Below are 23,592 nucleotides of genomic sequence, written 5' to 3' on the forward strand. Positions count from 1 at the left end.
TATAGGATAGCGTGCATGGAATGCTCTCCTTGGGCCAGATGGCAATCCCGCCCTCTTCAATGGCTGCTCCTACCCTTTCAGGACAAGGTTGGGGCTTCGACTCACCCCACCATCCTCCCTGCCTCGGACAATCAGACAATTGCTGCACTGGGGACCGTCCACGACTATCCTCAGAGGCCTCCCCCTCTCCGAACACCATCGCCTTGTGGTAACCATGAATACCAGCCTCTCCTGCTGGGGTGCCCACTACCAGGACCAACTGACACCGGCCCCTTGGTCTCCGAAGGAACCAAAGAACTCTTTCGGCTGGCTGGAACTCTGCGCAGTCCAGTTCCATCATACCCTTCAAGGACAGAACGTCCTGATCGGGATGGACAATGTCACCACCAAGGCACACATCATTCCCCAGGGTGACATACGGTCGAAGACATTGATGAAAGAATCTGACCTCCTATCCCTGGGCGGAGGCCAAGCTGAGATCCATAACCACAGAGCACCTGAAAGGAGAGGTGAACACACTAGCAAACTGGCTCAGTCAAGGACGCTTCGACCCAGCAGAATGGTCCATTCGTCCCAATGTGTTCCTGTAAACCTCACAACCCTCGGCCACCCGCAGGTAGATCTGTTGGCTTTTCCTTCCAACATTTCCTCCCACTCTTCTTCACAAGGTTCCATTGCCCTCAGACAGAAATGGTTCTCGGCGCTCCTCATTGGCCTCCCCAACCATGGTTATCGACTATCTGGACCTCTTCGCGAGCTCCCCATAGTGTCTGTCCTATCCCCCAGACCTTCGTCACCAGGGCCCGCTGCTCCATCCTGAACCTAAGTGGCTACAGCACTTCACCTGGAAGTTGAGCGCTCAGACTAGCAGCCCGAGGTTACTCTTAGCCAGATGAAAGCATCCTTCTGGCCTCTCGCAGGCAGTCCTCCATTGCGGTCTGTCAGGCTACCTGGTCAGCTGTCAGGCATTGGGCACACGCTCCAAGCACAAGGACCCACAATCCGCCAGTGACCCAGTGGTCCTTGCATTCCTGAGACAGGCCTAGACCTGCACCCTCAACCTAATAATCTAAGGTGGCAGGCTTCAATATTTCCCTTGGTCCTATATATGCCTTCTTCGGCTGCGGATGTGCTCCTCCTGCTCCCACAGATTTCCAAGTTCCTCAGGGGCCTCAAACTTAGCCCTGCCTTCTCTGAAGCTTTTTTAAAATCACAAAACCTCAATAAGACCCTCAGTGCCCTAACCAAGTACCCCTTCGAACCCCTTCTCCTCCCATCTCAGAAAACCTGAATTTTCTAGATGTGTTTCCTAGTGGCCATCATGTCAGCCCGCAGGTGTCCGATCTGGGTGCCCTACCTGTGTGCAGAGAATTCATTCCTCCTCCGACTCAGTTTCCCTATTGGTACCCTTGCATATGCCCTCCTTGGACAACAGGGTATACAACACCTCCTCGCTACCTGGAGCAGGTCTGCACGTTAATCTCCTGGGAGGGGATTAACGTGCAGACCTTAGGGAACTGCATACATGGAACGGAGAGACTGATCTCAGAGTAACAGTTGTTCTCTAGGCTTCCTTGTCTTCGCTGCCACCTTTCTCTCTGCATCTTCCTTAACCTACCTTTCCCTAGTCTGAGTTGCCTACTAATTACCAAGAATCTCTAGCTATCTTCTCCATGCAGATTTTCTGGATTGAAGCAGCTCTCTCTCCAACTACATCTCTCACTCTTCGCAACAGCCCTGGAACTGGGGCTGGGAGGTGCCTTCTGCAGCAAATCAAGTCACATGATCCAGTTCTGTCTCGAGCATGCTCAGTGCACAACCCTAGCTGATGAGCTCCTTACACTGGGAAAAAGAACCCTTCACGGTAAGCCAATGTTCCTTCCCCTGTTCTGGACAGTCATTCCCCTTTAAGAGTCAGATGTGCAACTTCCTGCTTCTAGAGATAGCATTGGTCTTGGATGCTTAAGTGGTGACAGTGGGCAGAAATGTTCTTAATTAGGTTTGATTGGAGTGCCAACTGCATGTTCTGGAAGATGAGGACCTGGGTGCTCTCTTATGTGCCTTTCCCACAAAATGAATGTTTATTTTTGATGAAACGTCGTAGCTTGGATTGTATAAATGATTAGACACTGTGAAAGATACTGCCACTTGGAAACATGTTACTTCTATACAGAGGAAGGATTACTGTTAGGATGCAACAAGGTCACTAGCTGCATGACCTGCAGGGATGGCAGACGATGGTCTGACAGTCCAGCGTTGTATACCTGTATTCCCTGTACAGACCAAGGATGAGATGGCGGCATAAAGGAAATACATGTTTTGTTAACATAAGGCATAGACGGCTGGATGTGCAGCATATCAACAAGCAGATAAAAATGGCATAGACTGCACTGGGCTTTCATTCTCTAAACACTGAGGAATATAGCACAACACCCAAAACCTGATGTTGTTTCCTTTGTCTAAGGACTACTGGCAGGAAACATAAACAACAACTAAAAAGATGTGACAGTTGTGGGAGACTGGATTGTGTAATGCACTTGATCTAGATACCAGACCTGTGGTGATTGTGTTTGGGTTAGTCCTACTGTGTACCTTTCAACTGAAATGCTGAGAACTGACATGTTAATGTTTGGATCAGCATTGAACTGACATGTTGCGTTTCAAATGTTCATTTTTCTTAGGTATCAAATCGCACTTTCAGTGAGTTGTACATTCTCACAGAGAGCCATGTTGTGACAAGGGGCATTGCTGTCCATGAAGTGAAGTGTACAATCATTCATTCACTTATTCATTCATTGTAGGTTCCATGGTCTGGAAAAGTTAGGCCTGTCATATAACCAATGGGACTACTCTGGAGTAACTAATCCTACTCAGGAGTAGGATTTCATGCTACAAGATGAGGGTTAAATAGCACCTCAGGGTGGGGGAGGAACCTGAATAGTGGCCAAGGTGCTCAGGGAAGGGTTTATATAACATTTCTACTTGTGCTATGGTCCATGTACCTCCTCCCTGTGCACCACAGCTACAGTTGGGCAGGGGGATCCTCCAGGGCCAAGCTCCTCATTTAATGTAACATGTGGTTTGGCTCTGCAGTGTATATGTGGGGAAGCAGTAAGCTGTTAACTCCGTCTTCTGTGTTTTTTCTATAACCTTATTCGTTCCTTTAAATTTACATGCTTCCTTGCCGTCGAGTGAGCGTTCCTGCACCGACTGGTGAATTCTGCTGCAGTTCCAGAAAAGCCCTGTGCTTGCATGAGAATCTACTTATACTCTTCTCTCTCCACTTTCCTCTCAAGAGTTGAACTTTTGTAGCATTTGCCAGCTCTGCTTCCTGCTGCTGCTTACAAAAGCCCAACCAGAAAGGAACTATATACCCTGCTCTCTTGCTCTTTTTCTGTTGAGCAAAAAAGGGGGTACAGTAGTTCAATTTGCAATGGAATTTTGCAGGTGGCCTCAGCAAGGGGGGTACTGGAACTTTCTGTGACATCCTGTGAAGCAAAATGAATTTCACATAGAGTTCCTTCCGTGGATAATGAGAGAATAAAAGAGAGAGGGTTTTGTCCTGCACATCAAGTTTTTGCAGAAAATGCTAACTTCTTGCAGCTGCCTCCTGAAAAATTCCAGTGGGAAGGGAAATAAACTGTATCTTTTCTCCACTCAGGAGAGGAAGGAATGGGTGGTTTCTCTCCCATCCAAGTCTGTGTGTGTTTTTGCAAAAGGTAGCAGTGTGGTAAAGCTGGGGAGGGGGCAACAACTTGATTAAGAAAACCACCTCTCTTTTCTACTTCCACATTCTACACTGAGAAAGGCTTATCTAGTCCATTATCTGGTTTCCCACAGGAGCCAAGCAAATGTCTTGGGCAGTGCCACAAGCAGGAGATCAAGGCAATTCCCATCGCCTACCATTGCACCTCAGGTCACCTTAAGTGGCACAGCAGGGAAATGCTTGACTAACAAGCAGAAGATTGCTGGTTTGAATTCCTGCTGGTGTGTTCCCCAGACCATGGGAAACACCTATATCGGGCAGCAGCAATACAGGAAGATACTGAAAGGCATCGTCTCCTACTGCGTGGAAGGAGGCAATGGTAAACCCCTCCTGTATTCTACCAAAAGAAAACCACAGGGCTCTGGTCACCAGGAGTCGAAATCGACTTGACAGCACACTTTACGTTTACCTTACCATTGCACATCAGCAACAAGCATATTGCCTCTGAACCTTGAAGTAGCATGTAGCCATAATGCTTGGTAGCAATTGATAGACTTGTTTATGAAGTTGACTAATCACCATAAAAATCATATCTGAACTACATAGACAAGATTGAAGGACTATTTCTTTCTTGTCACATGTGCTCCTCTCCAACCTATGCCAATGTGTTTCTGAGAACATCATAAGCTACTTCTGGCCCTTACCTGCATTCTAGTATTGTGAATACCCTTCTCAGTCGTCGTCCCCCTGCGCACACACACACACCATTTTTTGCTCATGGTGGACACAAAAGTAATTCAGAGACTGGTGCAGCTGAGCTCCACTGAGATGACTTTGTATTTTGTATTGGTTTTGTCTAATGCTATGTAGTCTTAATGGTCAAAATGGCATGGACCACCCATAATACTAGCAAATAGTACAACTCTGTATAAACAAAAACATTGGCACTGGAGATGGGAGGGATATTGTGAATGTAAATTACAAGAAGTCTTGTATAACTGAAGATAAATGAGACCCCACTAATTTTTTTAAATATCTGTGGCCAATTGCACAGGCCTTGATGAATTTTCTTTGCCTTAAAGAGCCAACCCAAAAATTTAGTTGTCAGATTGCTCTGGCTTCTAGATCTCCATGGGGAGGGTCACTCATCACTCTTCCCCAGCAATGCCCTCCACTCCATGGGTGATGGACTTGTCAACTTGCTTGGCCCCTCGTCCTCCTGGCTACATCCATCCATTGCTTGGCTCAAGTGCCACACTTGAATTTACAGGCACCACAGCATGCTGCAGCCTGGGAATTGTTGAGCCTTGTATAAGTAAACTGTCTCCAGTTTTGAAACTGTTTCATGGATTTCTGCTAGATATCCATAATTTTTAATAGATTTCAAATTGGAGAGGCCTCTAAGCCCCATTGTATTCCTGATAATATCATTGGGAGTTGGACTAGACTAGTCACCTTAAGTGGCACAGCGAGGAAATGTTTGACTAACAAGCAGAAGGTTGCTAGGTTGAATCCCCACTGGAACTATATTGGGCAGCAGAGATATAGGAAGATGCTGAAAGGCATAATCTCATAGTGCACGGGAGGAGGCAATGGTAAACCCCTCTTGTATTCTACCAAAGAAGACCACAGGGCGCCCGGAGTTGAAATCAACCCGACAGCACACTTTACCTTTAGGACTGGACTAGAAGAAATGTTTCCCTTTTCCCCAAACCTATTAAGCAGGGGGACAACAAGGACGCCCAGTGTGCTACTGACTGAGGTGTGTGAGACCTGTGCACTGTAATAAATATTAACAACAACATACAGAAATATTACAAATCGTGGTAACTGTACTTCCCATGTCCCAGTGATGGGATGAGGCTGCACTTTTGATGCTGTTGCATGTAGTTGTCACAGCATCTGAGGATTCCTGGAACTACAGGAACTATCTCACGTGGTTCCCAGCTTCTCTGGATGTGGCTGCAAATATGAAGTGGTATCCAGGACTTCACAGAGGCCCTTCCAGCAAGGAGTTCTCATTGTGGTTTTCCACCTCAATAACTTTGAGAAAGGGGACATTGATGGAGAGAGCTCTCAGAAGGCTGAAGCCAATCCATTTTTCAGCAGGGATAGACGCTAATGATCTGAGTTCAGGCCAAAGAGGATAGAAGGCAAGAGAAGATAAATTCCATAAACAAAGTGTCAAACTTCCATTTTTAGAGTTCTTCCCATCACTAGCTAATATTTTGTCAACCTTTGTTATCTATTCAGATTGAGTTACTGCTTTGAAGACTCCTATGTATTTGGATAAAGGGTTAGATTATTTGTATAACATTGTGCTTACATTGCAAAACTGAAGACTGGTCTAAGTTTAAAAAACAAACTATAGGGTAGATTCCACAAGAAGTTATGAGACTAAATATCTAGCAAAACAAGTTACTTTTATTTCTTTGTTGACCAAATGCATTTTGTTCACTACTGAGGCTTTTGTTATCTTTGTTTGCACTGTGAATAAGCTTTGTTACATGGGTATTGGAATAATCTGGTTTGATCAAGAAAAACAAGAATCCTGAGGTCAAATATAATGCCTGCAAAATAATGTTGGGTTAGTATGCTGCTGAGCTTTTAACTCTGATATGGCACTTAGTGGGCTGATATAAATTGGGTTGAATATTGGATACTGTCAGAGTTGAGACAAAATTAATTATAAACATCAGCAAATATTTTTGAATAGTTCAAACTATAGGTATGACGGTGGTAATTAAGAATTAAATTCTGTCCTCACTTTAATTGGATCTGATCTTTTTTCTTAAAAGTGTATCTGAATGAGCAAATTCTCTTTTTGTTGCCAGTTATTGTGACATTTTTATTAATGACTGTAGATGGGTGTAGATGCCTTCATAATTAACCTTATTGAAAATGAATGACTTTTCCTTGAAATGCTGAGGAGGCTGGAGAAAAGCAAAGTGTTATAATTTGTGATATCCAAGAAGATCAGAAACTGCCTGATCTGGAGTCATGCATGGACCTGATATGGTCCATCTAGCTCAGTGTGGTCTGACTGGCAGCAGCTCCCCAAGGTTTCAGGCACGAGTCTATCTCAGAAGATGCCAGAGATTGAACCTGGACCTGCTGCATGCCAGCAGATGCTCTACTACTGGACTACGGCCTCAAAAACAAATACTGTACTTGTTCTGTGAAGGCAACTTCAAAGTAGAACCAGCTTCTTTTCCTTTTGGTGGAAAAAAAGAACCTATAATCCGACATGACTAAAACTACAATTATGGTAGAGTCTTAATTCTAATGATTGGTGTGTAAAGTTTTGACATCGAGTTGGTGCTGACTCCTGGCGACCACAGAGCCCTGTGGTTTTCTTTGGTAGAATACAGGAGGAGTTTACCATTGCTATCTCCTGTGCAGTGTGAGATGAGGCCTTACAGCATCTTCCTATATTGCTGCTGCCCGATAAAGGTGTTTCCCATAGTCTGGGAAACATACCAGAGGGGATTCGAACCAGAAACCTCTTGCTCCCTAGGCAAGCTCCCCCCTGCTCTAACTGTGCCATTTGGTATGTTGTTGTGTAAGATAAAGGTAAAATGTGCCATCAATTTCAACTCTTGGCACCCACATAGCCCTGTAATTTTCTTTGCTAGAATACAGGAGGGCTTTACCATCGCCTCCTCCCACACAGTATGAGATGATGCCTTTCAGCATCTTCCTATATTGGTGCTGCCCGATATAGTACCAGCGAGGATTCGAACCACTGTTGTGTAAAGTATGCGGTCAAGTCGATTTCAGCTCCTGGTGCCCGCAGAGCTCTGTAGTTTTCTTTGTTGTGTACCAAAAGTAAATCTGTTTCTCAAAAGAGCTGTGCAAAACGACCTTATTTAATAGTGATGCAGTGCCACCTAGTGGCTTTTGTATACAGCTGTCTTGAGGCAAAACCAGTATGTTTTTCACACCCAGCTTTTAGTTCACATCTCCTCCACTGTCCCATCTAACAAGGATTCCCAGATGTTGTTCACTACAACTCTCAGCATCCCCAGCTGCAGTGGTCTTTGGTTGGGGACTCTGGGAGTTGTAGTCAACATCATCTGGGAATCCCTGTTAGAGGGAACACTGATCTCCTCTGTAATGGAGCTGTGAGTTCACATATTGGCCAAATTTACCCTGAAATCCCTATGAGCTCTCAGGGAGCACTTCACACACAATTCAGGTTTTTCATTGTGCATTGGAGTGTGGCCCAATTTATATCTGATCTAATAAAACCCACTTTTTGTGTCAGTTTGTGGGGCGGGGGCAACTTCAAACTTGCAGTAAAGCCTACTGTCTGGGAAAGCTCCTGGACTTGGTCGGTTTGTCATTTTGGTTAGTTCCCACTTTTTAAATTGGAGCCCAAGTCTATTGAGTTATATATGTGTCGGGGTGGGTGGGAGAATTGGATTACAATGGTCACAGCAGTTAATGCAATCTAGTTTCAGCCAGGATACATAAAGAGATGCTACTGCTTAATACAAATCATATGAAACAAGAGAAGCTTTTAATATGACATGCAGGGGACGAAAGAGACATCTATTTAAACCCCTGCTAACTGGGCAAAGAGGCAGCTTTTTAATGCGGTGATTCCCTTTATTCAGCAGGGGGAGAGTAAACTGGCCCTATCCACCCCCAGAACAGTACTTCCAGTGACTGTTGCTGGTGTCTATCTTACATTGCCTTTTGGATTGTGAGCCCTTTGGGAACAGGGATCCATTTTATTTATTATTTCTCTATGTAAACTGCTTTGGAAATCTTTGCTGAAAAGCGGTATATAAATGTTGTTTTTGCTTAAAGAAGAACCTTTTTTAAAATCTCTGTGAATTATTTCAAGCCCTTGGTCTAGTGAAAAGTAGCACTCTTGGATTCTAGCTTCCATTAGCAGTCTCCTATGTGTCAGAGGCAATTTAGTTGACCTGTTTCAAATACATGTATGACAAATGCAAACTTATTTGCACTTGCTTAGGAGGTTATGTCAGAATCCTAATTCTGATGTGAAGATCGCTTCTTAAAAGTAACTTGTTTTTAACACAGAAGTTTCATAACTCTAGAGCCTTATCAGGTTTTTGAGGGGTCCCCAGTGTAGCTAGCAGCAGCACCCTGAATACACCACACACAAACATCTGTGTTTCCTCTTCAGGAATAGGAACCTGGTGGACCATCAGAAGAAAGGGATTGACTTGCCAGTGGCTGCTACTGCAGGACGGTATCAATCTCTTCCCACCCACCCCCCAAATCATCTAAATTAGCAGTGCAGGCATCCAGTGTTCTTTCTAATTTATTTCATCTGTGTGCAGAATGAGTTTTGTTCTGAGAGGCGGTATCAAGGCAGTGTGTGCGCACATGCATTCAGAGTGGGGCCTTAACCTGAGCAGGATCTAAAATATGTGTGGACATTAAAAAAAAAACTCGAGTGTGCGCACATCCGCACACCTTTAGGCTTAGAGGGAACACTGCAGGCATCTGAGTTGGAGAAAAGATGCACAGTGTGTTGTAATAGCTTATCTTTGAAGATCAGAGATAAGAATGAAAGCTAGTGTTCACATTCAGAACTATATATCAGATTCAAAGTGATCTGAAAGAATCTTACTCTGTCCCACATCAGGAGTCCTGGATGGGAAAAGCAAATGCATGCCTTGCTGCTGCAGAATCCATGTGGCATAAACATGATAGACTTACTATTATATATGGGAATGCTCAAAAGCATGTACTTAACAGACGACAAATCTGAACCCTTTTATAGATGGACCTTGTTATCCGCTGGGGTTCTGTTCTTAACTGGAAACGTGGATAACAAGACAATGAGTGAATGGGAATTGGTGGTTTAGGTTCCTGGAGGAAAAAAATTAGATTTTAAAGGCATAGTTAGAAATAGTGTTACATCCTGTGCTCTGCAGGTTACCAGCTGTCCAGCAGTGCCCCCCCCCAATCCCCAATTTTGGCATTTACTGCAAAAAAAAATCAGATTTGTGTTTTAAACGAGCCACAAAATGGATCTTTGCAACAATATGGTGGCTGGAAATGACCTCTAATATCATTTCCGGCTACCTACATTACACAGCAGTGTTCCCTCTAATAGGTATTCCCAGATTATGTTGACTACAACTCTCAGCATCCGCAGCTGCAATAGCCTTTGCCTGAGGATTATGGGAGTTTTAGTCAGTAACATCTGGGAATCCCTGTTAGAGGGAACACTGATACGCAGACTTTAATGCTTTTTTTGGCATGCATATACCAAGGTCAGGTGCACATGGCCCAATCATGGATATGTGAAACCATAGGTGTCAGGGCCTCTGATGATTAGGTTCCACCTGTATTGCAATTGTGGATGATTAAAGAAAAATTGCTGGATGATGATAGAGGGAATGAATATAGATGCTAACAAATAGCTTTTTGCTAGGATACAGCTTGTTGGAGAATTCTGGTGTGCTGGCTCAGAAGAACAAATGTGAAAGAATGTTAATACTAATTAGACTTCTCTGTTAGAAGCAGTGATCGACTTCCTTGATGTCATTTTATGTAACACAAAAAGTAGTGAATAAGTCTACTCTAAACTGGCTTGGCTTATTTGCCCTAACTTAAATCATCTGTGTAATTGCCTGGAAGCAGTAATGGGCTGGATGAGGGATAACAAACTGAAGCTCAATCCAGATAAGACGGAGGTACTTATTGTGCTTGGTCAGAACTTGGGAGACAATTTTTATCTGCCAGTTCTGGATGGGGTCACGCTCCCCCGGAAGGAACAGATACGCAGTCTGAGTGTGCTTCTGGATCCGAACCTCTCCCTGGTATCCCAGGTTGAGGCAGTGGCCAGAGGTGCTTTTTATCGGCTTCGGCGGATACACCAGCTGCATTTCTTGAGATGAATGACCTCAAAACAATGGTACATATACTAGTAAACTCTAGACTGGATTACTGCAATGTGTGCTATGTGGGGCTGCCTTTTACAAAGTCTGGAAACTCCAGTTGGTCCAGAATGCGGTGGCCAGAGTGGTCTCTGGGTCATCTCAGAGAGACCATATTACTCCTGTGTTGCAAGAACTACACTGGCTGCCCTTACTTTTCCAGGCAAAATACACAGTGCTGGTTATTACCTATAAAGCCCTAAACCACTTAGGCCCTGGGTATTTAAGAGAACGTCTTCTTCGCCATGAGCCCCACCCCCTGTTAAGATCATCTGGAGAGGTTCGTCTGCGGTTGCTGCCAACTCATCTGGCAGTTACTTGGCAATGGGCCTTCTCCACTGCTGCACCTGGACTTTGGCATGCACTCCCTGTTGAAATAAGAGCCTCCCCATCTCTGGCAACTTTTAAAAAGTTACTGAAGACACATTTATTCACCCAGGCTTTTAATTAGATTTATAGTTTTGAAATGTTTAATACTGAGTTTTAAATGACTTTAACAGAGCTGATGTTTTAAATGATTTTAATTGTAAACTGCCCAGACGCACAGGTTTGGGGTGGCAGATAAATATAAATAAATAAATAAATAAAATTGGCTTATGTCTACCCAACAATGACACAAACCTGGTTCTAACTGTTGGGAGTGTGCAGAATGAGTTGGCAGGTTTGCATTTCCTGGCAGCAATGAAATATTAAATAGATTAATAGTTTGTAAACTGACTATTTGGAAGGCAAATTCTGTGGTGAGGACTTGAAGTATAAGTATAAGTATAAATAAGATTTGTGCTTATTTACATTGGTTTCCCCACTGTGGTCATATTAGCAATGCTGCATAACTGAGATGTAAATTGAAGTCAGATGCAACTGTTCTCATGAAACTTTAATTTTATATCTGTTTAATATTAGCAATAAATAGAAAATGGCAATCTTAAGAGTAGCTTTTGGTGAGGGACACACAACCTCACTACTTTTTCTCTCAAGCTTATCTTGTACAAAACAGTGGTTAAAGTAAAAAATACTGTAAATATTTAACTTTAATTTTTTTTTGCACATACTTTTTATTGAATTTTGACAACATCAAAAGACAAACACAAATAACACAAACACTCACAAACACACATTATAAGGACTTCCGTCTCATCCTTGGAACAAGTGTTGTTATCAATAATCAAGATCTTGCCTAAAAGTTAAACATTCTCTCCCCAGTAGTTCATAAAACGTTATCTATTAATTATTATCAACACATCTACATTGGCCCATATCTTGACATTTAACTTTAAAATTTGATACTGCACTCATCAACAGTTGGTGTAGCATGAAGGACAAATTTCTGATCCTGCTTGTCTTATTGCTGAATTCAACAACAAGCCTTGCAGAGCTGCTAAATCATGGTCTAAAAATCAATTACCTGTGCCTCCTGCTTCTTTGAAGATGGTCTCACCACTCCAGCTCTTCTTAATCACTGTTAACATTTCTGACAATGTACCAGCTAAAAGTGATTTTGAACTAACCAAGGTTCTGACTTTAACCCAGAATCTGAAACATGGTTTTAAGCTGTCTTAGATTCTGAGTTAAGCAGGAACTCTGGTTAGCTCTAATCACTGTTTAAAGTCTCTGCCAATATAATAGGCAAAACAGAAAGTACAGTAAAGGGAGTAAGTCCTCAACAGCAAATAACATCCAGATCCAAACAAAAAGCATGTGAGTGTTTGCAGACACTTCAGGCAACTTGCAGCAGTGATGCTCTTGAACTATTGAAACTAACAGTTTAGGACAAACTGAGATTTCATGCAGTGAACAAGCTTTTGAGCTTATTAGAATGCTCAAAATATGCAGGCAATGTTGTGGAGTAAGTTTATAGAAAGGGACCCCAGGACAATTGCCACAAATGGAAAAGTGCAAAGAACAATTAAGAGAAGGTAGTCTGTTCACAATCAAAATGGCGTGGTTATGCAGTGGCACTGAATCCTCAACAGAAAAACCAAGTCAGCACAAACAGACTTAAAACATAGAGGTACCTGGCTTCCTGAGTTAAAATCAGGCTGTAGTGCCTGGGACTCTTAAAAACAGAAAAGAAAAAGAAAGTTTAGGGTAAGGATAAACTTGTGAAATCTAAGACCCTGAGTTACTTCATTGTGTGCTTAGGACTGGAAAACAAATCTGGAAGGACTTAATAGGTATTTTTGGAACAGAGTAAAATGACAATAAGACCAGAAGAAAAGCTCTGTTGAATCAAGCCCGAGGCCCATCTGTTTCAGTGTCCTGTTTTCCCCACAGTGGCCCATCAGATGCCTCTAGGAAGCCCACAGGCAAGAGATGGAAGGCATGTACTCTCTCCTGGTGTTGCTCTTCTGCAACTGGTATTCAGAGGCATCCTGCCTCTGACCCTGGAGGTAGAAACCAGACCGGTTCCTAGGCAAAGTATAGTACATGGGGATCTTCAAGAAAAGAGTGCTGTTTATGATTCTGTTTATCTCTAATGCACCTTGGATTATGTTAGAAAATGTTGATCCTCTCAAGCAGGCTCTGCAAGGAAAGGCCTGGCTTATTTGCTCCAACTTGAAACATCTGTTTGGCTTATGTTTACCCAACAATAATACAAAGTGTGCAGAATAACCTGGCAAGTTTGCAACCAATGGGGATCCTTTGAAGGCAATACTTGTATGTATTCAGTTGTATTATTTCAGCTATTTATAGTCTTAACAGTCTCCATGAAATTATTAGAGATGGTTCACAAAACTATTTTTAAAAATTCAGTCAACATATTAAGAAAACAATACTCAAAACAAACAGATAGTATTACAAACAAGTAATACTGAAATGTAATTAAACTTAATCAGCAGTCACCCAGAAAAATATAATTCATTTCAACTGGTGCATAGAGGAAAGCCATGTAAGTGCCTGGGGGAGTAGAGTTTTCCAAAGATTAGATGCCACAACGGAAACTGCTCTGGGCAACATCCAGACTAGTTAGTCATGAAGCACCAGTGCTTCATTGCAGTGCACCACTGAAATCAATAAGGTAAGATAAGTATCACTAACTTAAGTCCCATTAGTTTCAATAGGACTTAGTCTGGATTTTGTCCTCTGTCTCCAGTGGCCATCCTCCTAACTTCTGAAGGTAGGCCCTCAGTTGATCGTGATCATAGTCTGCCATGATTTAAATGACAGAAGGTTGTACTTAAAATACCTGCCCTAGACATCTTGGGATTTTATAGGTCAAAACTTTTATTTGTGTTCAGAAACATACAGCAACCCGGTATAGATTTTCAGATGTTTAGTGAATCGTGTCCATTGTGGAAGGTCCATGTTATCAGTCTCTCTGCAATAGCAACCAGCTGTTTAAATGTTTAAAAAACATTTTCAAAGACAGACCCATGTATAACACATTACAGTAATCTTATAGGGATGTTATCAAAGGATGGATAGCTGGGACAAAGTTGTTCCTTTCAGATTGGAATCACAGCTGAAGCACCAACTGAAGTTGGTAATAGACATTTTGTGCCCCAGAGGATATTTTAAAATCCAATGACTGTGCTGGATCTAAAAATACTCCAAGCTGTAAACTTCCCTTTCAAAGGGAGTACAACTCCTTCAGAAAGAGTCACCATCCTGGTCAGGCAGGCTTTTTCACTAATAGAATTCCCATCTTGTCTGCATTGTGTTTGTTAGGCCTCATAAGAGCCCATTACAAACTGCAGATACTGGTTGAGCACACCCACCCCTGGTTCCCGTGGAGAAAGGAAATGGAGTTAAATGTCATCTTAGGATACTTCATTCCAAACCAACTCTGTCAATTTCATGTAGACATTCAGTGGCATGCGGGGGCGGGGGGGGGGAGCAACCTTGTGCTGCGGCAAGCCACAAATCCCATAGACCCTTCAGCAGCACATCTTGGAACGACCTCACAAGGTAGAAGCAGAACCACTGAAGAATTTTGCCTTTCTTCTCCTTTCTGCACAGATGGTCAAGAAGGATACTATGGTCAACATTGCCGAAAGCCCCTGAGAACCAGAACTGCCTCTATTTCCCAGTATAGGTTATTGAAGAGAGTGACCCAAGTAGCTCCCCACCCCAACCAGGTTTAAAGTTGGATTGATATGGGTCTAAATAAATGTCAACCAGGAATGTCTGGAGTTAAGCCACCACCAACCACTTGAGCACCTTCAAGAAGAGATTAACAACTGACCAATTAGTTATTAGAGCTCTTGAGGTCCAGCACAGCTTCTTCAAGAGGGGCCTAATTACCACCTATCTCATGGCCTGATTTTGACACAAAAGCTACTTTGGTTTGTGTAAACAGTACCTCTGTGAGAGAGCCCATACATTTTAGTTGACCATTATGGAGCAATTTCTGTAGGTCTTTGCACCACCACAGTCATGCATCTGTCAAAACAGGCTGCTGTTACATTTTTAAAAAAAAGTTGAAGTAATGATCCAACATTGCCTAGCATCGCTTGGTCATCGTTGATGTACAGACATAGTCGCTATTTCATGTACATACTGTAATCTAATCATTTTATCGTACCTCAGATTACTGTTTTTATTATACCTCTTTAGCTCAGACTGCCAAGAAACCCCTTTACAGAAGTGTATTAATATCAGAGAAAGCACATAGACTTTTGAGGAGTTGTTTTTGCTGAAGGAAATTACTCAGCATTGGAGTTTTGGTACTAATCTTAGAATCTGAACAGTAAAAACCATGGTCTGCATTGTCCAGAGTGTTACGAGGATGGAGCAAGAGTTCCATCCTCACAGGTAGCCAGAACACCAGCTGCGCTTCAGGCTTGATGCACAGCCCAGCATGCAGGGAGGGAAATGGAGAACTGAATTTTGCTCCCCTCCCCTCCCCTCAAACTTCATTTTTGTTCCCATAAATATGTCCCCAAGAGCTGAGTGATCCTCTGACATAATTCTTGCAGGCTTTTGCAGGTGAGGAAGAGAGAAAATAGTCCCCCTTTCCCCCTCCCTACACACTGGTCTGCGTGGCAAGCCTTTCCTTTATAAAGCTGCAGAGAATGTGGACCACTGTATTCATCTCATCTTGTGGGCGGGGGGGAACTGAATGATCACATGAGAGAACAAACATCAAAGTAAAAAGTGTAATGTACTATACTACAGGCTAGTGTTGAACTATGTCACGGTTCCTATTTCTGATATTCCATAAATAGAGCCATGCAATAGTAAATTAAATTCAGGCATAACAGTAAGCCATAGTGAAGGAAACTTGGTGTGATGTTTGCAAACCACAGTTTGGGCCAGTTCACATATACACTTTAACTGCAGTTAAAGCTGTCAGAGGATGTAGCTGTAGTATGCCTGAATGCACAAAACTGCGGTTAAGGGTCTAAGCTTAATTCCAGTTTGCCCTGCAAAACTCCCATTGGAACCCAAAGTTTTCTCTAAGCTTTGCCAACAACTGTGGTTTTGCCGCCAAAGGAGTATGCCCAAATTCAGACTCAGCCATAACTGTGCTTTAGCGCCCATTTCCAACCCCAAATCAAAGAGGCAGCTGTGCAGACCCACCCAAGGATGCGTCTGCTGCATGCTTTTGGCACTTCTTGCTGGCAGCTGCTCAGAGAATCAGCCACACCCCTTCTATCAGCCTATGGAGTAGCCTATGTGCAGCTATGGAGCAGCCAGGCAACAGGGATGCCGACACGCCCCATCCTGGACTGGCCAGCCTGTCAAGCCACACAGCCGTGTGGGGGCAACAGTCATGGATGTCTGCTAGCACAAACACTCCAAATGGCAGCACAAGCAGGGGGAAGCCAAAGGGCATACCCAAGCCGGGAACCAGAAGCAGCCAAGTTCTATTTTTCACACAGAAAAGGTGTGAAAAATACGGCTGACAGGGAAGGAGGACCCAACCCCTTCTCCAGGTGGGAATATTTGCTCCCATAGTTTTCCTCATGAGAAGAACTGCCTGTGGGGCACAAATGCAAAATGTATGAGATGATACTCGTGTTGCCGCGGGGAGTGCTATCCTTGGGAACATATTCCTAGTCTTGGGGACCGGCTGCTGCAATACTGTGCCACATGCCTGCTTGCACGTCCATGTATACACATGTACCTTTGCCAGTGTCTCACAACAGCCACCTCACTCTCTGGTGATGTCTAGAGAATGAGGGCTCCCCTCTCCTGTCCATCCCCACACCTGAACATCTGCATATGGTGGGAGGGCAGACCAGGAACAGGGAGTTCTGAATAGGTGGGAAAGCCCACCCCTCCACCAAAACTGGGCATGCACCAGTGCAAGGGAAAGGGGGGTGTTTAGATGCCCTCTGGGTGCTTACAGATCCGCACAGGGGAAGAGTGTGGGGAAGGTGTTTTTTGTGGGGGGGAGCTGATCTCTATTTTTCACAAATAGACACACTTCCCAGTGTGTATGTTTACAATCCTGGCTTACCCATGAGCAAGGCCAGTGGGATAAGAATCGCTCCAGTTTTTGGAGCGATATTTCCTCTGTGATGAGAATGGCTACCCAAGCCCAAGTGGACTATGCTTGTTCACGAGAGTGTCAGGCCATAGTTGCTCCAAGTAGAGCTGTGTGTTGGGAAGTAATGGCCAGGTGTATCTCCAAGACTCCTTTCCTGATCCTGGTGCCTTCGAAACAAGCCCCCTGCCTGGCAATCCGCACCTGTGGCTTCTGCTGTCAACCCAGCTGCCCCGGCGTTGGGGGAGCAGAGAAAAGTGCCCTCTCCTGCAATTTCCCACACCTGCTTATTTGCATATGGCGCACAGATGGACCGGACCTGGGATTTTAATAACTTGAGCAAATGTAATTTCCTGTTGGCCCACCCCACGACTGTATGCGCAGCCTGGCCATGGCACATAGGGTGTGGGGATGTCCTCTGGAGTACGTGCAAGGCTGCAGAGGGATTTGGGAAGAGGGAAGTTGGGGTTATTTTTTTCTATCTTACAACAAAGATAGTCAGGGGCCCCACCAGAGCAGGGCCCCCTGGGTTCCCTGGTGGTTAAGTGGGTGGTTCAGATCATGAGCGCACAGTCTGTGAGTGGGGATAGTGCCTTAGTGGGCACAGCCATATCCCCAGTAGACTGGTCCTTTCATGAGAGTATGAGCCTACTGGACAGCAAGCTGCTTGCATCGGCTTTGTGATGGGTCTGGATGGACTGCTCTGTGGGGTCTCCCCTTACGACATCTTCCCTGGTCATGTTGGGCAGACCCTCCCCCCCCCGCATTCTTTGCCCTCCCCCATCTACATATCCCATTCTAGCAAATGTGGGTTTTCCCTACTCTCTGGCACTGGAAGCGGGATCCCTCCAGCCCCTCCCCAAATTGGTGTGGTGCTTCTGGGGTGTGGGGCCACTTGGGGGGGGCAGTGCCATGGCTGACTGAAGCAGTGCTGGTATTGAAGGACATTTAAAGCGCTCTCAATGTGCTTATCCAGCTGTGGGTGGAGAGCTCTGAAAATGCATAATTGCGCTTGGCACGCCCCACTGGAGATTGTAGCCAATCACAGCCGAGCAGCTGACGTGGTGATGTTTTGCCCACATTCTGGCTGCTGAGCTGACTGGGATCGGGCTGGTAGACCGAGCGGCAGGGAGGTGCTCTACTCTCCTTCCATTCCAGTTAGGCTAACCTGCGGCACGAATTGGAATCTTAACTCCGGTCAGGGTTAACTGCAGGAAAAGTGAAAGTGTGAATGCAGCCTTTTTCAATTCAGTCAGCTGGCAATGCAAGCCAGCTTTTGATAACATGGTTTAAAATTGGTCCTCAGACCGTAGTTTGTGATAAGCCATATCACAACCCTAGTTAGAAGACCGGTCTGTCCCATGGAGTTGGAATCAACACTGCAGGATACTGGGAGGTCAAGACATGAAAGCAGGTGGTTGCTGCTGTAATTCGTGGTGTGGCTGTTGTACATTCTGAAGCTCAAACCATGGCTTGGTGTGATGTCTGATTTGAGCCTAAACTTGTGTTTTAACAGAATACCTGGGCACAGGTAATGAGAATAGGGACAAAAATGTTCCACCCAGGAGAAATGGCTCCTTTTATGAACCAATATAAATTCATAGCCCAAAACTTAAAATTAATGATGTGGAAAAAACAAAGCAAAATTGTACTGAGTGTTCAAACAAAATCCAATGGGTTTTGTTGCTTCCAGCAGTCATTTTACTGCCTTACTCTTTTCTCTGTAAGACAATCTAGTCTCCGTTGCTACAAACAAAGCTCATTCCTAGTCGATGAAAATGCTATTTTAGCTCTAAAACAGGCTGTAGGCCCATGCTGCTTGGCAGCCTAGTTAAGACTGTTAAAACTGGATAGCTTTTCTGCTGCCTTCTGTCTCTGACTCCTTTTTCATCTTGTGTGTGTGCTCTCTTTCTCTCTCTGACACGCATACAGTTTGACAGGCTGTACCAAGCAAAACATCCTGATTTCAAAAGCTGAAATAAGGGAACAGAATGTATAAACTGCAACTTCTGGCAAATAATATGGGTGTCTTTAAAGGTGTTCCTTTCCAGACAGTGGCTTAGATGCCATTCAAAAAGAGGCGGAATCTTTTAGTGCAGCTGAGCTATGATTCGTTGACTTCACAGAACTTTTCCTCCCATAATCTCAGCCCCCTCTTTTCTTTTTTTCTTGAGAAGTTGACTTGCAGCCTCTCAGACACGCACGTCAGCTGTACTCTCAAGATATTTAGTCTCACACCATGAGCTCTGAAGCAGATGAACCTAAAGAAGGTAGGACTTCTATCACATTTAGGGAATTTTTCTGTATTGAAAAGTTTGGGTTGGCTTCAGAGCTGCTTCTGGCAGCAATATAAGTTGATGAATAGAGACTTGTGCTCACTGGAGCACTGAACTACTTGAAGGGGAGGGGAGAAAGCAAAGGCATTTGAAGACTGCTCTTCAGATTTCACTGGAAGTGCAGCCACTAAAACCTTGATACTAAGGATGTATGGTAAATAAATACTACAGAAAGTATTAATGATGAACGGACTGGATATTTGTTTGCTTGCAAGCAGTGGTGGCTTGAAAGGGGAAGATATATGGGTTTTTAAAAAGATTTATATGCACAGTCCCTTTGTAAAAGGAAGTTGTGTAATACAGAGAACTGAAAGATCGTTATTTTAGGAAGGAATGCCCCCCACCCACCCAGTGTAAGTACATACTGCTTGATGTATATTCTTTCTTAAGTAAATAGCAATGAACAAGGCTTGTAGGAACATTAGCAAACTATTTCATTTGCTCTCCCATTGTGAAGAACATGTAGAGAGAAACTGGAAATGCCCCTAGATTTATTATTAGTGTGAATTAGGATGAAAGGGTTAGTGGGAGGCGAGTGTTGTCTGGTGAAGGAAAGTTTTTTGTTTTTTTAAAACGGCTTTCTGAAACTTAAATGAAAAACCATTTGAACCAAAGGTATAGTAAAGGGAGTGGGTGGGAAGGGTAGCTTAGAAAATGTGAGTATATTTTAAATGACTGGAATTTCCTAACCTTTCACATTCTCTTAAAGAAGGCAGATAAGTTGGAATTGAATAATGGTTGATATAAATTATACAGTTCAGACCATTGGTTTGGTAGCAAACTAGGACACTTCTCAAAATACTGCAGAAAGCTTCTCCAGTGTCTTTATCTACAGTCCATGCCGTGTGAATGTTTTCATTGTAGATCAATCCAGATGAGGACAAGAACAATTTTTTCTTGATGCACATATAACCACTGCTTAGCTAAATGTACTAAATGCAGTATATCCAATTAATGATACCCACATATTGGTTATATCACTGATATAACCAATATCTGCTGAGAGCTCCACATGCTTCCTTTTCCTCTTCAGACAAAGGGATACAAGTGAACCCAAATCCAATGATCGATTGTAAGCTGCACTAAACCTTTCTCTTATGGCAGCTCCTGAGTACTGCATTCCTCTGGCAGCATGCACATTCCAGACCTTTTGTATGAATAGATGAGCAAGCAGCATGCATGTCATGACATGGCACAAGGCTTAGAGGAAAACCTTCTAAAAGTGGCTTTCATTTGATGTGCAACTTCACTTAAAACAAAACATTCCAGTTGTATCTGTCTCCTTGTTATGGGAGATGAAATAATTTTGCACACATTATTTTACTTCTGTTGACATTTGGAGTGCCAAGTATGCTTAAATTTTGTGTAAAACCCAATTGTGAAACAACAACAAAGTAACTGCTGTTTGAGGAGAGGTTGTGTATGTAGTTCTTTTGAAAGGGTAATGAAGGAGAGGAATAATTTTTGGTCTTGTGCCATTGACATTGTGTGTTAAATGTTGCATCTGTGTTTATAATTAAGCTATCGTATCATTATTTCATGTTTTTTATTTGGGAGAGGGAAAAGCTAAGGTATATTTAAAATAATATTTACATATATTTAGGAATATTTAAATCTATTTAAAATATTTAGCTGAATAAAACTATATATTGTGATTTTTTCATTAGTCCTGTTGAGTTTATATCCTAAGATGAAAATTCAGTTGAAAGGAAGGAAATTAATGATAAAATCAAACTATATATTGTGGAAGAAGTATATCCAGAGCCACAATTCAGTTTGAAATTAGTTAACTGTCAGTAACTTTCAGGGATGTTCAGGACAATTTGGTGTGTGCTTACTTGGAAATGATTGCAAAGTGTCCAGTGCATAGCCTAAGTTACTTTATGGCTTTTTATTTATGTAAGACCCTTGTATTCTGCCCTGCTTCCAAGGGGCTCAGAATAGTGTACATGGCCTTCCTCTTATGTATCCCACAATGAGCCTGTAAGGTAGCTTAGGCTGAGAGTGAGTGACTGACCCAAGGTAACCCAATGAGTTTAATGGCTGAATGGGAATTTGAACCTGGGTCCTCCAGGGACCTAGAATGTAACATGCAAGTAGCTGAGCGGCTGCTCTTGGTATTGCAGCCAGTCTGCTCAGCGTAGCCACTAATTCCCACCCACCCCGCCTCCACTCACTGCCTAAAATGGCTGGCTGTTCAGAGTCCAGCTACCCAGGGCAATTGTGTACACGACTGCCTACCAATGTGGGATGAACGGTGGTTTTTTGTTCTACCTCGGTGGAACAGAAGCTGGGTGCTCAGGTCTGGAGCAGTCTGGAGCCGGGACCAGGGGGGGTGGGGGGTCCTAGTTCTGCGGATGACATGAGCTACCTGGGTTAACCCATGCAGCTTGTGTGGTGTGAACACCCTCTCTGTATAGGTGGACCCCATTATGTGCGGGAGTTCAGTTTCCTGCCAACTTCCCCAGAAAATGAAACCATGGGTAATGAGGCATTCAGTCAGTGGCAATTGGGGGGTTAGGTTTCTGCAGGGCATAAGAGGCTAAAAATGGCAGAAATCAGAGAAAGTGCCGTACCATGCTCTGCAGGTCTAAAGCTATCCAGCAGCGCCCCCCATCTCCCAACCCCAATTTTTGGGGGGTTTTCCACAAAAAACCATGGTAAAAACTTTTTTTTCAAGGAAGAGCCACAAAATGGTTCTGTGTCGCATAATGGTGGCTGGAAATGACCTCCGAGGTCATTTCTAGCCACCCTGAAATTGCGGATACATGAAAATTAGCCTTTTAAAATCTACGTATACCGAGGTCGGTAGTCGGTAGCCCAACCGTGGATATGTGGAACCACGGATATCAGAGCCTCATATAACGAGGGCCACCTGTATTAATTGTCTTGTAAACTGCTTCAGAGCCCTTGAAGTAGAATAGGTTCACGATATATAAATAAGCATGAATATAGTTTTAAATATTGTATACATTATAAGAATTCAGCTTTTAATGTAATCTTCTAAACCACAGTATGTCTTCTGGATATTGATCCAAAATAAATATGTTTATATTTTTACAATAAATGTTAATTTAAATTTTATTTGACAAATTATTTATAGGTATCCACTGCATTGGGCAAATATACAGCACAACTAAACTAAATATCATGAAAACAAAATTTTCATCATTTTGCCCAAGCCCTCATATCCTTGTACTTTCTTTTTAGCCACTGACATGGTCACCATTCACCTTGAACAGGCCTGAGGCCTTGACTCCCCTTTCTCCTTTATTCCGTTACCCAGTCTGTGATCATTTTGCTTTCCCTATAATATTATGAAAATATGGCCCTCCTGCCCTCTCAACAAAAATTCTAGTTCACACTGATAATTTCTCACCTTTCTGGTCATTCATTTATTTACACAATGTGTAGTTAAATTATGGAATTCGCTGCCACCAGATATGGTTATATTCGTTGGTCAATCTGTACAGTTTTAAAAGAAATTAGATAAATTCACGAAGGATAGGGCTATCAATGGCTACTAGCCTTGTTAGCTATATACTTCCATCAGGATCAGAGGTGGCATGCCCCTGAACACGGGTACTAGGGACCAGCAAGGGAAGGGGTAGTCTTGATCACCCTTGTGATCTTCCTGAGTGAACCTTTTGCATAAAGCAGGAAGCTGGACTGGATGAGCCTTAGATTTTTCCTGCTGGAAAAAATCCAGCAGGATTTTTCTTGTGTTCTTATCAGTTATGGCATCTCAGCCCCTCCTGTATCCTATTTCTCTCCTGCCTGTGACATTCACTTATCCAAATCCACCATCATAGGAACATAGGAAGCTGCCATATACTGAATCAGACCATTGGTCTATCTAGTTTAGTATTGTTTTCAGAGACTGGCAGCAGCTTCTCCAGGGTTGCAGGCAGGACTCTCTTCCAGCCCTATCTTGGAGATGCCAGGGATGGAACTTGGACCCTAGATGCTCTTCCCAGAGCAGCTCCATCCTTTAAGGGGAATATCTTACAGTGCTCACACATCTAGTCTTCTATTCATATATGCTCAAGCCCTCATATCCTCGTACTGATCCTCGTATTGATCCAAAATAAATATGTTTATATTTTTACCATAAATGTTAATTTAAATTTTATTTGACAAATTATTTATAGGTATAGGTCCTGCTTAGCTAAGGGGACAAGTCATGCTTGCTAA

The 23,592-nt window shown here is 43.3% G+C and overlaps 1 protein-coding gene across 3 annotated transcripts in view; it reads left to right on the forward strand.

The window, feature by feature from the left end:
- TNFAIP8 (TNF alpha induced protein 8) overlaps positions 1 to 23,592 on the forward strand; it is a 71,359-nt gene that overhangs the window by 18,145 nt on the left and 29,622 nt on the right. The window contains exon 1 of one of the 3 annotated variants that reach the window (XM_053288597.1): positions 18,467 to 18,476. The exons of 1 other annotated variant lie outside the window; for it this stretch is intronic. In XM_053288597.1, coding sequence (XP_053144572.1) covers positions 18,467 to 18,476 — 10 coding nt within the window. Of the gene's footprint in view, positions 1 to 18,466; positions 18,477 to 19,234; positions 19,333 to 23,592 lie in introns of those variants that run through there. One more of the 3 variants, XM_053288596.1, reaches the window with a different exon arrangement.

This window comes from Hemicordylus capensis, chromosome 2 (genome assembly GCF_027244095.1).
Source record: "Hemicordylus capensis ecotype Gifberg chromosome 2, rHemCap1.1.pri, whole genome shotgun sequence".
NCBI lineage: Eukaryota > Metazoa > Chordata > Lepidosauria > Squamata > Cordylidae > Hemicordylus > Hemicordylus capensis.